Source organism: Epinephelus moara, chromosome 17, assembly GCF_006386435.1.
Source record: "Epinephelus moara isolate mb chromosome 17, YSFRI_EMoa_1.0, whole genome shotgun sequence".
Lineage (NCBI taxonomy): Eukaryota > Metazoa > Chordata > Actinopteri > Perciformes > Serranidae > Epinephelus > Epinephelus moara.
In genome coordinates this window covers 27,248,699-27,266,787 of record NC_065522.1, presented here as the reverse complement: position 1 = coordinate 27,266,787, position 18,089 = coordinate 27,248,699, and the positions used below count along the sequence as shown (strand labels likewise).

Sequence of the window (18,089 nt, the reverse complement as noted above, 5' to 3'; positions counted from 1 at the left end):
AAGAGTGTGTGTGTGTGTGTGTGTGTGTGTGTGTGTGTGTGTGTGTCTGTGTATGTTTTACAGAAGTGAGATAAATGTGTGTATTTAACTCACTATCAATTGTTCAGACATGGGACTTTCTGTCTTGGGTTACAATGAAAAACATGCGCAGATTAAAATCTTTTTCTTCTTTCTTCTTCTCTTCCTTTTTAATATTCATTTCTTTCTGTCTCTCGACCACCAAGCCTGCGCCAACTTCCTGACACACATCTCACACGCTCACACACACACACACAGCGCTGCTTTTTAGACTTTGAACACACCCACACGTTCACCCACATTATAAACCTACTGTGTTAAGCACTTGCTTTCAGTTTTAGCAACACCGCTGTGCACAGACACCAGCAAAAGGTAATTCAATTCTTGTTGCAATGTGTGCGTTTGTGTGCATTTATTTGTGTTCCCAGTGATTTAATCAACAAAAGGCTTCCCAACTGTCATGCTGAGGTATGATGAAAGGCAGTAGAGCTTTCACTTTGGTAGGAGTGTCAGTGAAGGCAGAATCTCTGAAACCTGATTTGGTTTTGTAACGTACCATTCATCTGATCATTGTTTTAAAATTGTAATAATTCACACGTTACTTTAGAAGTGACATATTTTTAACATGGGATGCTCACTATAACTATTTAATATAGTGTCAAAAGTTCAAAGTTTATAGGTAATTTTCTCTCTTATCCTGTTAAAAAAAATTAGCGTAAATTGTATTTTTTTAAATTAATTTTTACTTACATTGTTGTATCACTATTACCATCTCTCTATTTTATTTAATTTTATCTATATTTATAAAAATAATAATTAATAATAATAATTATTATTATGATTACAGTCTTTTTTTAGACTTTATTTTTGTTATCATAATAAGGTATTTACCTATTTATATTTACTGGGCAGTGAAACTGAAGTATAGATTTATATACGCCCTAAAAAATGTCAATGAACACAACTATTTAAAAATTAAAAATAAGTTAAAGTGAGTTGTAAAAAAATAAATACATAAAAATATATAAATATGGTAATGGTACCATTGAGAAAGCAAATATCTATGGAAAAGAACAAATGTAATTTTGCAGGTTTTTACTAGAAGAAAATCAAATTTAAATCCTTATGAGTTGTGATAAGGACGGCTGTACATTGTTACTGAGTATAATTTATAGCATGAGATGTCAACCAGACGGTAAAATGGACGTCATCAGGTCAGGTGGTTTATAATAGTTATATTAAATAGTAACAGGACGGTTTCAGTGGTTCAGTATAGAGCTGTGGTTTTTAAACTTTTCACGGCCAAGGCACAACTTTATTTATATCTGTACACTATAACTTTTATAACATGCGTTACCACGACATATGATGACAAAAATAAGACAGGTAGCTTTCTTGATACTCTCTACTCTTGCTCCGTACAATAAAGCAATCCATTGTCCCACTCACGGCTTTCTCACACACTTAAAATTCCCACATGCAAACAGCGACAAATATGTTCCCCCGTGAAGGTTTTTTCAATTCAATTACATTTTTTAGCTAGTTTGCCTCTTCATTAGGAAATGGGTGCCGTAACATACTGATAAATTAAAAATACATTCATGACTTTTTGTACAGGCCCAGTTGAATATTGCAATAATAATGTGCAACTTTGAATGTGTTAACGTAAAAGTTGTGGAAAAGAAAAAGAAAATGTTGGCGTTGTACATTTCTGCAGAGCAAAGGCATGTTACATTTGTGCGTTTTCATACGCATCGTAGCGTATGAGCTGACTTTTTTATCAGGAGGTGGCGAGGTAGTGGATGGCGGGGAGACGCTGGGAGACTGTTGGTGATCTATTGGTGTTTTTCCAGCGGAGATGGTGCCACAAAAAGCGGGTATTTTAAGCCAAAACATGATCTTTTCCGAACCATGATCAAGGGGTTTAGCTAGTTTCAACATTTCTGCTACATAATAAGGTACATATGTCACACAACAGGTCACCAGTTGCATCTGTTAATCTGTTTTATGCTGGATGAACTTTTGTTTTTGTCATCTGGGTCACAGGCTAACAGCTGTTTAAGAGCAGGGCAAAGGGCTGTTTGCAGCTGTTTGGCATCACGGTGACCCCGTAGTTAGTGGCACGTACTGTAATGTAGTCAGAGGTCTGACCTCTAAAACAGCAGATGGTTAGTGTGTTTCCACAGCTCTGAATCTAATCATGTAGTCTGGTTTGAGAATTCATGAATCATTTACTGTCAGATGAGATTTTCTTGCTTCATCATGGTGCGGTGCCAGCTCCGTGACCTGTTTTGGCTCATGCTGGTTATAAATACCGGTTTAAAGTGTAACACTCTAAGACGCACAGTGCATACACCCTGCGCAGCCCTCGCCACGCCATTATTTACCATGTTGTTCTCTTTTTCCTCACAGTCGTTCAAACAGGAAATGTTTGCTGTCATGGTTTTACTCAGCCACCTGTTAGCTAGAAAAATAACCAAATCAAGGCGCTGGTTGCCACGGTGACGACACATCCACAATGCCAGGAAGCTATTGTCTTACTGCTGATCTGTCGGATTTCTGCATCCACTGCTCATATTGCTCTCTCTCTTGAAGTGCATGCAGACGTGACTGCGTTTCAAGTTTTTAAAGAGTCTTTTTAAATGGAGCTGTAGAAACAAGTGTGTGTGTGTTTATGTGTTTCAGATGGAGTTCGCCTGCAGTCATGTCGTGTGTAACTGGAGGCCTGGTGGAGCAGGTGAGTGCAGTGATTTACTAGAAGAAATGTTGCCGTCTGTTCCACAAACATTGGAATAGTTTTCCTCTATTACTCTTTCCACCTACGCTGAGATTTTTTTCATTTTCGTTGATCTTATCTGGGGACGTATGCCTGTTTTCAAAATTCATTCATGCCATTCTTACGAGCTAAGACAGTCAAAGGTTTCAGTAACCACAAACAACTCTCCCAAATCCAAAAACTAGAGTGCTAAAAGCAATTTGTGATGTCATGGGGTAAAAACTGTAGCTGCTCCACAGACAGTGAGAGCACCCAGGGGAGTGTTCTGCAGAACTCATGAGTAGCGATACACTGAAAATCTTAATTTAGGCAGTGTTCCTCTTTATTGTGGTTTTTACAAACGAGTGATAATAAGTGATGTTGAGATGAACTATCTCTCATCCATCCAACTCAGGGAACTCTGAGATTGTTGAAGTAAAGGCAAACACAATCAAAGAGTCAAATGCATCCATTAATCGCACATTTTTTATCTGTTCTAAATGTACCTTAAAGGGATATTTTTCAAGGCTCTAATACCCTTGTCAACTGGCAGTGGAAAAATATGCTTGCTTTATGCAGATGTAAACCGATCAGCCAAAAACATTAAACCACTGAGAGGTGAAGCAAACAACATTGCTCATCTTGTTACAATGCAATGTTCTGCTAGGAAACTTTGGGGTCCTAGCATTCATGTGGATGCCACTTGACATGCACCACCCACCTAAACACCACTATGGACCAAGCAAACCCCCTCATGGCAACGTCATCCCATGGGAGTAGCCTCCCCCAGCAGGACAATGTGTCATGCCAGACCGCAAAAACTGCTCAGGAATGGCCCAAGGAGCATGACCAAGAGCTCAAGGCCTTGACCTGGCTCCCATATTCCCCAGATCAAAATCTGATCGAGAATCCTTGGGACATGCTGGTGCGTCATCTCGCAACCCACAGGACTCTAAGGATCTGCGGTGAAGACCCTGGTGCCAGACACCACGGGGCATCCCCAGACTTCCTGGGTCCATCGTAGGCTTGTCATGACACCAGAATTTCAGTAGTCGATACCAATACCAGTGAATTTCCACGATTCTCAGTACTCATTCGATACCACGATAAAAATCAAAAAACAGAAATTGAGGGGGGCCGCCTTTTAGCAAAGATGATGGAGAACAGGCGTTCTTCTTCAGCGCTCGTCCTCGGCACAGACTGACGCGCATATACTGTCCCTGTCAGTTCCAACAGGAATCGACACGGCCCGCTGAGGGCAAAGTTGTATCCAGTACTTACGGTACTGAAAAAAACAGGTACCCAAGTTTTTTTTGCGTGTTGGTAGACTTGGTACCGAAGTATCAGTTCTCATGACAACCCTAGTCCATACTTTGACATGTCAGAGCTATGTCCAATCCGTAGAGGCCCCAGTGTTGATGGGCAGTACGTCTGGGGTATTGGCACGTCCAACAGATGCTCAGTCGAATTGGAATCTGGGGTATTTGGAGGCCAGGTTGATGCCTTGAATCTTTGTCATGTTCCTTGGGCCATTCCTGAGCAGTTTTTGGGGTGTGGCATGGTGCATTGTCCTGCTGGTGGGCAACTGCCATCTGGGAGTGTTGTTGCCATGAGGGGGTTTGCTTGGTCTGCAACCGTGTTTGGGTGGGTGGAGCGCGTCAAGTAGCATCCACATATATTCCAGGACCAAAGGTTTCCCAGTTGAACACTGCATTGTAACAAGATAATCGATGTTATTCACTTCACCTGTCAGTAGTTTTAATGCTTTGGCTGATCAGCATAATATATATATGACGTCACAAATTGGAGTTTTAGCACTCTAGTTTTTGGATTTGGGAGAGTTGTTAATGATATTTTTGGACTGCCTTAGATCATAAGAATGACATGTATGAATTTTGAAAAAAGGCAATTTGTTCCATTTAAATCATTCTAGCTTCATTTAGCTTTTTAGCGCCGTAAATGTGTCTCAATGAACTTATTTTCCCAGCATCCACAGGTGCTTCTCTGATAGAGCTCCAGCGTGATGACACGGCGACTGTTAAAGAGCAAGAAGGTAATTTTCTGTCTCTTTCACAGATTTGCACAAAAACACACACGTTCATAAAGGTCAACGGATCTACACTGCTGTTTTTCTGTTTCACATTCTCAAGAGTATTGCAGTGAAATAACAGGAAAGCATATTAAGCAGAAACGTTTTTGTCTGTGTCTGTGTGTGTGTGTGTGTGTGTGTGTGTGTGTGTGTGTGTGTGTGTGTGTGTGGGCATGCTTGCAACTGCAAGAGACAAAGACGCAGAGTGTAGGAGATGTGCAGATAATAACTCAACAAGGGAAAGTCCACACAGAGAACACAGCTGTCAGATAAAGTTATTCATACAATAACAACAAAACTTACTTAATCTTATCACTGGAAAGAACAAACAAACAAACAACAACAACAAAACCATCAGTTTCTGTCTGTTTTGTACCTCCATCCACAATAAGCTAGTCTTTCTCAGAACAAAAACACGGTTCAGGTGGATGAAACAACGCTTGTATGCTGCAGTGTGGGCGCTGAAGATGGTTTAATACAGTGGTGGAAGAAGTATTATATTGTTTACTGAAGTAGAAGTACAAATACCACAGGCTAGGAATACTCTAGAGTCCTGAATTTAAAGGTCCAGTGTATACGATTTAGTGGCATCTAGTGGTGAGGCTGCAGATCTGAAATTTCTCTGGTCCACGAAAATGAGAATGGCCCCATCTAGAGCAATTTGTCTGTTCTGGGATACTGTGGAAAAACATGGCGGACTCGGCGGAAGACACGCCGGGCCCCCAGGAAAGCAGCTCAGTCTTAAATGTGTTGACAGGACACCTCGAACTGCAAACAAGGTCATTTATGACTCTTTCTATTATGAATGTTTCCATTCCGTAGAGGTCCCAATTTGAATGGGTAGTACGTCTGGGGTATTGGCATGTCCAACAGATGCTCAGTCAAACTGGGATCTGGGGTATTTTGAGGCCAGGTTGATGCCTTGAATCTTTCATCCATGAAGGTTTTATATTTGTAAAATTTTCCTCAAACCGAGAAGAACAATCTAAAAATCTGTGATGCCACCACGATGGAAAGTCTACGAACCAAGCAGGAACTCGCAGGTGCCATCTTGGGGCTCAGTTATCTGGTTGTTATCATGCATCTCTGAGCGGGCCCCTCGGGATTTGCGCCACTGGTGACGGCACAGTTTGACATGGCTTGTGCCAAAATTCATTATCTTGAAATATATTTGATATCGGCAGTGTGTTCGTTTTTAAAATGCAGCTTAAAGGGATGGTTTGGATCTTACCAAACCATACCTACAGTAGATGTCTGTCAGTACTTTGGAGAAGCAGACAGGGTTACCACCACTGAAGCTAAGCTATGCCGTGGACGGGGGCAGCAGCAAAATGTATTTTGGCCACCTTTAAAATCCATATCAGTTTAAGTTCACACTTTATGTCGAACATTTTCACTGCTTTACCTTTTAGTCAGACGGCAATTTCCACGGAGGAACTGAAGCTATTAAATCACTCTCTTCAAAGCCAGACTCCATTGTGGAAGACAGTAATTTAACATCTATAAACACAGGAGCTGTCACGCCATCACATCCTTACTCTAACCTCCCTGTGTAATCAATCTACTGTTTATTTATTTATTTTAGTTATCTGATAGTAATTAGTATCTAGATCCTAAAATGTTGAGGCAGAGGGTACCGTCTGTAGCTCTGGTTGAGGGTGAGAGGCTGTCAGCAGATAAACAGAGATCTGTGTGGGTACATGAGATCCTAAAAAAGAGGGTGGGTCGGGGCGTCGGTGGTTTGGTGGATGGAGCGGGCGCCCCATGCGCAGGCCTGTTGCCGCGGCGGCCCGGGTTCGGCTCCGGCCTGTGGCCCTTTGCTGCATGTCGTTCCCCCCCTCTCTCTCTCTCTCTCTCCCCCTTCACACTTGACTTTCCTGTCAGTTAAAGGGGAGTAACTGGTGGTACTCAAGGGGAGTACCACCAGTTGGTCCGGGAGCTTCTCCTCCTTGATGGACGATGGACGACTCGGGGCCAGTTTGACAACTCGCTGTCTATCGTCGGGCCGTATAGCTCTTGGTATCCACCAGCCACTACCACCAGTTTCTCCTCCATAGTTTACCAACTGTAAACTTGTTGTCGTGACCACGACAGAAGGCCCGGCTCTCAAATCATCCGATTGGACAATGGGAAAAAAAGATGCCGTGGGGCGCTTTTCCGCTTTAAGTTGACGCTTTTTCAACTGGAGGAGTTCAGAGTGCTCCAGCAAAAACACCAGACACCTAAAGCGCAGAAACACGAGGCGGGTGGCAACGCAAAAGCGCAAGCAAAAAGCTTAATTCTCATAAAAATCAATTACGAAGAGCCACCTCCAGCTGCTGAAACACTTTCTGTGTGATCAGGACCTAACTGATCAAGACTGGTGGACCAGCAGCTCCCATTTTCAGCGAGCTAAAATCATTTTTGTCAATGGAGTCTGGTGGCTTTGACGAGAGCAGGATGGGAAACTGAAGCCAGCCCTATATGAGAAGGCTGTCTGTGGGATGGTAAAGCAATGGAAATATTCTCAATATAGCACACAATTAAACTCCTACTGATGTTTTAACGTGGCTGAAATGCTTGGTTTTCATGGCAGTATTCCTGTCTGCTTCTCCAAACTGGGTGCCAACCATCTTCTAGCTACAGTATGGATAAGTACCTCATGCAACTTCACTTCAAAAAATCCAAATTATCCCTTTAACTGAAATATAATAAACCAGGCCCTCTGTGCGCCCCTATTATGAATGCTAGGCTATGATTTTACAATCGCTGTTCAGTAGAGGGGTTGAGCAAATGGTTTTATCTTCATATGAATTCGTAGTGGAGTCAAAAGACAAAGTTCTTAATCTCTTTTCTGTCTCACGGTCCAGTTCCTCCACCGCTGCCACCTCGTCGTTTCAGAAGACCTCGGCCTACTTCTCTCCCTTTCCCCCCTCCTCCTATCATTCAGCCTACACCGACTCCTCGCTCCCTTCCCCCTCCCGTCCCACCCAGAGGTGAGTTCTGTTTGTTGTAACCTCCTCTAACTCTCCCTGAGTAAATCATAAATGCTTCAAAGTTCTATTTACTGTTTGCCTTTTTCCATTCCTTTGTCACCTTTCATCAGCTGACAGGGAAGGAGGAAGCAGGCTGGAGGCCAACGTCAACGTCGTCTCGCTCAGTATCGGAAAACTGGTCGACATCAGCCAAGGTCAGAAGACACACATACACACACACATGTACACACACCTATACCATTGTTTTTTGTCATACCTCTTTTTGTCCTTCTCTAAGCAGCCTCAGGCCAGGAGAGTTTTCAGAGCCCAGTGGTTTGTGGGAAATGTAGTGCTGCCTTGTCATGTCTGAGTTCTATCCAGGGGAACGTGAGTGAAAAAAATATTTTACTCATTCACTTCTGCAGTTATATAGTTTCTCTAAATCCTAACCTCAGTGTCATGTGCGTTTTTATTTACTCTACACAGTCGTTTCTTTCTCTTGAGATATGATTGATTTCTCTTATCAGTGCAACAAAAGTGGTTGAAACAAACGACCACTAAGATTAAACAAAACATAAAACGCCCTCTCTTCTCTTCCTGTTGTTCAGGTGTGGGTGTGCGAGTTCTGCGGGTGTGAAAACAGTGTAAGCGACAGCATGAAGAGAGTGTGTGTTGGTCAGCGCAGGGGTGTACACAGCGACGACCTCTACCTGCCGAGTCAGAGCGACGACGACTACCAGAACTTGGAGGACACGCTGGTGGTGTTCTGTGTGGACATTTCTGGCAGCATGATTGTCACTACGGAGGTGTGTGTGTGTGTGTGTGTGTGTGTGTGTGACATCTTCAAATCCCTTACTTAAGCAAAAGTACAAATGCATTCATACAGTTTTCAGATAAAACTGTAAGATAAAAGGGTAGGATCTACGTAGACATTGAGCCAAAGTTGTAGCTATGGCGTAAATTCAACGCAGAAGTATAAATTCCCTATTAGCAGTAACAGCCAACATGGCTAACTAGCAGCGTTGGGCAGCAGCATCACTACAAGTAGCAACATTACTGACTTAAATACATTTTTCAGTAGCGTAATGGTGACGTCACAAAGTTAGTAAATTGGCCGAGTAGTGCGGTAGCGTCCACAACAGCCCTTTTCCAGGAGCAGCTCTTTTTCTTTGTGGAGGTCTGGATAAATGTAAGGATAATAAAACTGATGCCGGCGCCACACCGAGGCATGTAGACGAGGGAAGACCCGCCCGACTCTGCCCACTTCTTGACGCGTCTCTCACGTGTCTTGTCCATAGAGTGTTTATATTTAGTGGAGACAGGACGTGTTCATGTTCTAATGTCCCCAAAAATGAAAAGCTTTCACTTAGCTTTGTTATTTTTGTTTATATTACTGTCTTTTATTTATTCTGTTTTTTCTGAGACAGTGATTTGACATAAAGTAAAAAAAAAAAAAAAAAAAAAGAGCCCGGTCTCACTCTGAAGTCATTGAAATCGTGTGTGCAGTGACTTTCGGAGTCAGAACCCAACGAAAAAAGGCGTCCTTTAAAGGGGTAGTGCACCCAAAAATGAAAATTCAGCCATTATCTACTCACCCATATGCCGAGAGAGGATCAGGTGAAGTTTTAGAGTCCTCACATCCCTTGGGGAGATCGGCAGGGGGAGCGGCTAGCACACCTAATGGCAGACGGCGCCCCAGACTAACGTCCAAGAACACAAAATTTAAACCACAAAATATCTCCAACATGCTCATCGGTAGTGATCCAAGTGTGCTGAAGCCCCGACATAAAAAGTTGTTTGGAAAAACATCATTTGAACTGATCACTTTAGCCTGTAGCTCTGACTGCTTCTCTGTGCTCCTCGCTCACGTGTGCGCGCTCAGGGTGATCGGTGATGCACGGTCTCTGAAGAGCAGCAGTCTCGTCAGTACTGATGTCCAGATTCTCAAGTGCAGGCATCGCCAATTCCCAGTCTGAGCAGCAAAGACTTTCCTCATCCGTTGGCATTGCTTTGCATTTGAAACAACTACACCACCAGGTTTCCAGTGCTCGACTCCGGTATTCTGCGGCTGGCTGAGGGTTAGGCTCATGAGCTGCGGCGGCTGCTTCGTCCAGTAGCCTGAGTTCCGTCCGTATACTCGGGCTCAAACAAATACGGCTCAACAAAGAAATGCTGTTCCTCCTCAATTTCAAAGTCTTCAGACATGTTGGGCTGTCCTTTGCTAAAAGACCGTAGTGCAAATGATCTTTTAGCTACTGTGGTTACTGTTGTCTCCCCCTGCGGTGCACGTGTCACGTGATGTAAACACGGGTGAGCAAAGCTCATGCTTTCGCTGGTCTCGCACAGGCGCGCACACGTGAACGCGGAGCACAGAGAGGCAGTCAGAGCTACAGGCTACAGTGAGGCTAAAGACAGAGTTCAAATGACGCTGCAGCACACTTGGATCACTACGGATGAGCAGTATGGAGATACTTTGTGGTTTCAATTTTGTGTTTTTGGACGTTAGTCTGGGGCACTGTCAGCCATTAGGTGTGCTACCCCCTCTCCCCTTGGATCTCCGCAAGGGATGTGAGGACTCTAAAACTTCACCTGAGCCTCCCTCGGCATATGGGTGAGTAGATAATGGCTGAATTTTCATTTTTGGGTGCACTATCCCTTTAATGTCGGCATGATTCACAGCTGGTTGCCGTTATAGTTTAAAAGCACCCGGCGGGGTCAGGGGGAGACGCGGCGGGACATGGACAAAAGTTAAAGGAATAGTGCACCCAAAAATGAAAATTCAGCCATTATCTACTCACCCATATACCGATGGAGGCCCTGGTGAAGTTTTACAGTCCTCACAACACAGCTCCACCTAATGGAGGTTTACTGCGCCCCAGATTCAAACGTCCAAAAACACAAAATTGAAACCACAAAATATCTCCATACTGCTCGTCCGTAGTGATCCAAGTGTCCTGAAGCTCCGACATAAAAAGTTGTTTGGATAAACGTCATCTGAACTCTGTTTTTAGCCTCACTGTAGCCTGTAGCTCTAACTGCCTCTCTCTACACCGCGCTCAAGTGTGTGCGCTTGCGCGAGACCGTGAGACATGGGCACCGCGTTCATGTGTATGAAGATATTTTGTGGTTTCAATTATGTGTTTTGGACGTTTGAATCTGGGGCGCCGTCAGCCTCCAGGTGGAGGTTAGGTGGAGTTGTGCTGCTACCTCCTCACCCTTGGATCTCCGCAAGTGTTGTGAGGACTCTAAAACTTCACCTGATCCTCCCTCGGCATATAGGTGAGTAGATAATGGCTGAATTTTCATTTTTGGGTGCACTATCCCTTTAAGGCGGCGAAAGTCAGAGTCGGGTGGGTGGGATTTCCTGTGAAAACAGAAGTGTATCTGAAAGAAGACAATGCATGTAACAGGCAGAACTTGACACGGCGTCCCAGAACATCAACAACCTACACACCTAGGATACCTTTCACCTCGTATGTGGACGTGGAAAGTCCATGACCAAACGTCAATATGTGATGAGCTCAGAGTGAGAATGTGTTGAAAAAAATAATACTTGGTACATTTCTCTGGAGACAGCTTTAATGTAGTGAAACTTTATTTTGACGTAGAGTAACTGGTAGCTGAGCTCACTACATTTTCAAAGTAGCTTGCCCAACATTGGGAACTAGACAGCAAAGAGCACTGCCTTTATAAACTTCATCAACTCTAAGAAAGGAAACAAAACATTAACTCTACACAGTTTAAATGGAAACTAAATTAAAAATCACAGAGGACATTGTGTAATACTACCTTAAATCACCAGCATGTACATGTGAAATGATCACTTTAATTTTTTACACGTGGAGAGAAATATCAGTCATGTCATGTTGCTCCACTTTAGGTTCCGTCGAGCAGCGGAGCTCCAAAATACATATCCAGACTAGAGGTGAGACTTTAAATTTGTTGTTTGTTTGGTTCATTATTAAACCGCTAAGAGGCTGAATGCACTCTTTATTCTTTAAATAACATTTTGTTAAAGACTGCTGCTTTTGTTTTCCCCCAGGGTATCCAGGATGCCCTCCAGAGGGCGCTATCACTCCTGCTGCAGCAATCCCCCCGCAGGAGAGTGGCACTGGTGACATTCAACGATGAGGTAGGAGAAATCATGTCCTCCATTTCAAATGTTAATTAAAGTTAATAATTTATAATCCACAGACAGAACAGAAAAAGGTAAGTGTAAATGTAATTAATTAATTGTTTTTCATATGTATAATTTTACTTATTCATATATTATTTTGTTATTGTGTTATTTGTTATTTTGTCATGATAGATAAATTCTCATAATTCCACATGATTTATTTTTGGGGACTTTTATGTCACAATGCCATATTTATTTCGAAGCTCTTTATATTTCCTCTAAGTGCTCCAGGGATGATGTTTTGCGTCACCCTTGTTCCCTCGTCAAAAATCAAAAGCGATCTTTGAAGCCTAAATGCAATTGTCATATTAAGTAGAAAGCTAACGTTAGGCTAGACTAGGCTATAAAACCATCCTTCTTTCAGACAAAATAAAATTCTTATTCTTTCCTTGTAAACGAGTACGAGCTTACGCTAAGAGGTTTACATGGGTAGGAGTGGAAATGGTGGAGTTTTAAGCCCCATTTCCACCAAACGTTTTCGGTATGGTACCTTTGGAACCAAAAGTAGAGTTTCCACTGCAAACGGTACCTTAAAATGTGGGCGAGGTTGTTGTCACTCACTGTGTTTCCTCATTATTGGTGACACAGATGGAAGTCTGGAAGTTATTTTTTCTCAGACTCCAGCTGCTGTGAGAGGCAGCAAAACATCCTTTCATTTTATAGTTACAGTTTACTAATAAAACTCTCCACAGTATGAACAGTGGTTACATGAGCCTCAGAACCAGACACAACTCAGCCCTGAGCAGAGTGACCGTCCTCTACTGACCAATCAGACTGCAGTGTTCACAGCTCCACCTTTTAGTACCAGATCTGTGTGCTAGGTACCCCAACAGAGGGGGGACCAAACATGGGGACGATACAGAACAGTTCCTTTGGTACCATCCACAACCGTACTGCTCGGTGGAATTGGGGCTTAAGTCATCTTACAAACCTCATAACGATGTCACTCAGAATCTAAAAGTGCAAAGATATAACTACACCTACCAAAGCCTCAGCATCACCTCTATCCAAGAACCAAGACATACCTTTCATAAAACAAATGGTTCAGACAAATACTGAGACAGTTAAGACAGTAATATGAAAACACTTGACTTGTTAAGACATGGGGTATAAAAGTATTAGAGTTCTTAATGATATTTGTGGTAGTAGTAATAATACAAACAAAAGGGCGATTAGTACCAGGAGGGCTTTTTGAAGTCTAATATAAATACTGCCATATTTAAATACCCGTGATGTTCTGACCTTTTTCTCATGTTTGTTTTTTACAGGTTGTAATATATGGTGATGGCACAAGCACTCCTCTCACTCTCAGGGACTGGGCATTGGTCGACTATGACCATATATGGCAGCAGAGTGTGGCTTATAGCGTCCCACACTGTATTGCTGAGACGTACCAACAACTAGTACAGGCGGTCAAAAAGTAAGTGACCATGGAGTGTGTTTTCTGTGTGTGTCTTTATAATTTAACATCCCATCTCTGTGGTGTAGAATTTTAAACATTGTTTTTAATATCTCAGCCTCAGGGAGCATGGCGCTACGTGTCTCGGCCCTGCAGCGTTAGCCTCGGTTGCCATGGCGTCAAGGTATCCTGGGTCAAAGGTGAGTGTGTCTGAAGGGCGTTAAAGGACAAGTTCAACATTTCCGCGATTCTGCTTTCTTGCTGAAAATTAAATCAGAATTTATAGACGTCAGAATTATTTTTCTAGCTTTGCTTTTAAATAATCTGATTTATAAATGGCACAAAAACAAATGCGTCATCAGTGGCCTCAGGTACGTCTCCATTTCCACAGCCCCTAGTTCACATTCATGCTGTTGAGGTATGACAACAGAAATGCACGGTATGCTTTGGCAATGGCTGGCAGTTAGTAAAGTAAAGATAAGACAAACCTATCGCAAAGCAAGATAAATTCTCCTTTGAGAAGCAGAGGAGCAAAACACAGTTTATATGTACATTCTAGAGCTAGACTAAGCTGAAAATGTGTAATCTTTGTATCAGCTCAAAAGTATGGAGAATTCACATGCATTGTTGAGGTGTCACATCATCAAACTGAGTCCCCATTGCATTTTTACAATGATGTTGCCCATCTGAAACCCGCCTATGTAGGCTGGCGAACGACAGAAATGACAAGGAAACTTGTGAGTGATGGAGCTCCTGATCTTCTGTGTTCTGCAGGTGATTTTGTGCACTGACGGCAGAGCCAACATTGGACTGGGTGAGATGGATGAAATTCCCTCTCTGTCCCCCTCTCACCTTACTCCGTATTTCTACAGACAGCTGGCTCTGCAGTCCGTGAGCAGTGGGTGAGGATCTCTACTTGTAATGCATGTGTTTGTAACTGAGCAGATTAATCTCTGGCAATTAAAAGTTAAAACTTCAATTGGTAGTATTTGTTTAAATCAGTGAAATCAACAGGCCTACATTTGGGACAGGCCTTTAATTGCTTACAGGGCAATCAAGGAATGGACACATAATTTGAGGTAGCCAACAACCCACTTGTATACATCCGAAGAACTTCTATCAAGAAAAAAAAGGACTGCTTGGCAACCAGACCAGGCCTCTAATTGAGACAGGCCTTAATTTGTCGGGCTCATAAAAGGGACTCGGCTTTTAATTGAAGTTTTACGGTAATATAAAATATTCTCTCTGTCTTTTCTTCTCCCAGAGTCATAATATCAGTAATGACTTTTGAAGGGACAGATTGTCGCTTGGCTGACGTCGGGAGACTCGCAGACACGACTGGAGGAAGGGTGAGGCACTGTACATTCACATCAATATAATTGCTGGCACTGAGGAACATATTTAATGCAAATGAATGTTCCGGTTGTGGGGAGTGTACTGAAACATTCTTCTCATGAAGGTGTAACCACGACTTGACCTGAAGAACTACTTCAGTATAAGTACAAGTTCTACAGGCTGGCAGTGTTTAACCGTTTGTTCACATCACCAGTTGCTCAAACTTCCAAGAGGGAATACTTATTTCCTATGAGACAAACATTTAGCAGATAAGTAGCATGTTTGCATTACATGTTAGCATTTAGCTAAGCCCCGCTGTGCCTTCAGGTCAGGTTTTACAAGAAAAGAGTCATACAATGTGCTGTTCAACCTCGTCAGAAGACAAACATATCAGAAAGGTGTATGGGGGATTTCTGAAGTCATTCAACCACCAAAAAGCACAGCATTAAAGAGAAGCTGTGGTGGGTGTGTGGTGTAGTTTCAGCTGGGAGATGTGTTCAAGTGGCAAGTTCGTGAAGTTCCATAAGCTCTCGTAGGTGTTACAGTCTAATAAACTCTCAAAATGTCAAGACGGAAATATTATTACACTTATTTTCTTATTAAAGAAAAAAATATAACAATAAATTTTCTGAATTTTCTAAGACGAGCTTAACTGCCTTGTTAACTCATCGTAAAACACACTTCATCCAAACTAAAGAAACAAAACAAAACTCGCCGGAACTGTCTTGGTTAGTCTTGCCATTGTTCCAACAATCACCACCTTGGGTTTGGTCAAAATAAACCCTTAGGGTAGCCTGGAAATCCAGACTCAAATCTAGAGAGATTTTGAGTCTGGCCCTCACCAATGGGCGGCAATAACTGAGGCATATTAAATGCTGCCACACGCAATTGGATAGCACGATGGTCAATCAGAGCAAAAAACAAGGTGACATATTCATTGCAGTAAGCCCCATTTGTTTGCCGAACAGTGGGGCTAACTGATACATTATGCTTTTGCCGTATCCCGTCACTACAACGGCAAAAATGTTCTTCCTGGAAGCGAAGGCTTCTAGGGCAGGTCTTCTGTTCCTCTCTCAAGGAAAAAGATAAGTGTAGTTGGCTTAGTGTTTCTTCCAAAGCTAAACTAAATGGACGCGGTCCTTCGGCAGCTGCCATCTTGGCTGTTTACTTTTCGACTCCTACGGCGCAGCGCCATCTTCATCATGTTACGCCCGCCCAGAGCCCGCCTCTGTCAGATAGACTGATCTGATTGGTCCAATGGCGATTCACGGGGCCCACTGGGGCCATATCCCCGTGCAGATCAAATTCGAATTTGCTAGGGGCGGGGCATCTGGATTTCCAGGTTACCCTTAAGACTCATTTATGCTCCCTTTATGTACGAAAATGTATATGTCCGTTTCAAACAATGTTACCGTCACTGCCCACATACTTCCATGCGCCCTTTACGTTGGCATGGATGTTAACCAATATATCCACTAGGGGGCAGCCCAGCGTCAAAAGTTTATGACAACAACAAACTCAAAAACAAACATGGCGACTGTGGAGGAGATATTGATAATGTACCTCTTGCATAAAAGACAAAAACAGAGGCAGCGTTGTAGGAGGCGGTGGTCGGTGAGGCCGTTAAACACATCGCGACTGGAGGACGGAGAATTGTTTTCTCTAGTACTGCCGATGAAAGAAATTGAATTGTTATTTCTTCTTCGTGTCTCACTAGAGCTACGTATCGGGTAGTGACAGCAACACTGCCCCCACGGTTCCAGGTGGTACTCCTCCGTTTAGCCCGTATCCGTACGCTTTATGGAAACGTACAGAAATACGGACGAAATGAACGCAGAGCACGGACAGAAGGCTCCGTCCATATCCGTATTTAACGTTGAGCATAAATGAGCCTTTAGGGTGCTTTCAGACCTAACGTTGTCTTGCTTTGGTCTGAATCAGGGACTACTTTTGTTATTGCATAATTGCTTAGAGTTGGTTTGTGTTCTCACAGCAGCATTTACAAGTGGACCACATAAAATGTATTGTACAAGAAAGCTGCTCTTGATTGGTCAGAAAAATCCAGGAAGTAAACAAAACGAAGAGTGAGACCACCTCTTCAAGAAGGTCTCGGTCCGGTTGTTTTGGTGCACACCTGAGTGTGATTGCTGTGTTCACACCTGCCCAAACGAACCGCATTTAGGCAGCAAATGAACTTGAGTTCAATTGAACTGAACCAAGCAGGGCAGGTGAGAAAGCACCCTTAATTCACCCAGTTAGTTGTGAAAATATGCTGACTGTCCACAGTTATTCTCCGCTGTCTCTCTCTGCCGTTGCTGGTATTTTTGTGCTGCTAGATTAGCTTGCTGAATGAGAGTCTGTCGCTCAGTAGTTTCACATAGCCAGACCTGTCTCCACACTTTTTTCTAGCACTGTGCCCGCTGAGCAGTGGCTCTCACTCATTCTCCAGAGGAAGACCATTAAATCAGCTGAGTAAAATGACAAATATCAGCCAAATAAAAAATGCCCTGAAAAAACAACCGGTGATGTACTCAGCCAAAAGCTGATATAGTCGTGCAATCACCCAACCCTAACTTCTATCCAGGCAGCTGCCGGTTTTAGTTAGAAAATTATGAACATTCCCCTACAGAGACTTGGAACTTGTTTGAGATCTGTCATAGTGAACAGTGTCTCTCTCCCCTGTATTGTGTTTCATTCTCTTCCCCCAATACTGCATTTTTTCCTGCACAGGTAAACATCGTGACCATCGGTACTGTTGCCACAGAGATCCAGTCAGCCTCCATGGACAACATCCTTGCCACAGGAGCCACAGCGACCCTACTTGCTCCTGATGGAATGTGAGTGAAATCAAAAATACAGTGACAGGAACTTTACGGGTTGTTTTTGGATGTACCTTTTGTACGTATCCATACCTGACAACGTAGCTTTTCACGGTGATTTTACACTCACCGGCTACTTTATGAGGTACACCTGTTCAACTGCTCGTTAACGCAAAAAGCTAATCAGCGAATCATGTGGCAGCAGCTCAATACATTTAAGCATGTAGGCATGGTGAAGACGACCTGCTGCAGTTCAAACTAAGCATCAGAATGAGGAAGAAAGATGATTTAAGTGACTTTGAATGTGGCATGGTTGTGAAGAAAGATGATTTAAGTGACTTTGAATGTGGCATGGTTGTTTGTGCCAGACGGGCTGGTCTGAGTATTTACTGGGATTTTCACCACAACCATCTCTAGGGTTTACAGAGGATGGTCCCAAAAAGATAAAATATCCAGTGAGCCAAAATGCCTAGTTGATGCCAGAGGTCAGAGGTCAGAGGAGAATGGCCAGACTGGTTCAAGATGATAGAAAGGCAACAGGAA

The 18,089-nt window shown here is 43.0% G+C and overlaps 1 protein-coding gene across 1 annotated transcript in view; it reads left to right on the top strand.

Moving 5' to 3' along the window:
* Nucleotides 1-98: 98 nt before the first annotated feature.
* si:dkey-9k7.3 (circularly permutated Ras protein 1) overlaps nt 99-18,089 on the top strand; it is a 20,546-nt gene continuing 2,555 nt past the window's right edge. The window contains exons 1-14 of the mRNA XM_050067927.1: nt 99-390; nt 2,704-2,755; nt 4,761-4,826; nt 7,712-7,837; nt 7,948-8,031; nt 8,118-8,203; nt 8,425-8,622; nt 11,697-11,741; nt 11,859-11,948; nt 13,262-13,413; nt 13,511-13,592; nt 14,167-14,294; nt 14,657-14,741; nt 17,458-17,564. Coding sequence (XP_049923884.1) covers nt 2,704-2,755; nt 4,761-4,826; nt 7,712-7,837; nt 7,948-8,031; nt 8,118-8,203; nt 8,425-8,622; nt 11,697-11,741; nt 11,859-11,948; nt 13,262-13,413; nt 13,511-13,592; nt 14,167-14,294; nt 14,657-14,741; nt 17,458-17,564 — 1,301 coding nt within the window. The 5' untranslated portion in view covers nt 99-390. The remainder of the gene's footprint in view (nt 391-2,703; nt 2,756-4,760; nt 4,827-7,711; nt 7,838-7,947; nt 8,032-8,117; nt 8,204-8,424; nt 8,623-11,696; nt 11,742-11,858; nt 11,949-13,261; nt 13,414-13,510; nt 13,593-14,166; nt 14,295-14,656; nt 14,742-17,457; nt 17,565-18,089) is intronic.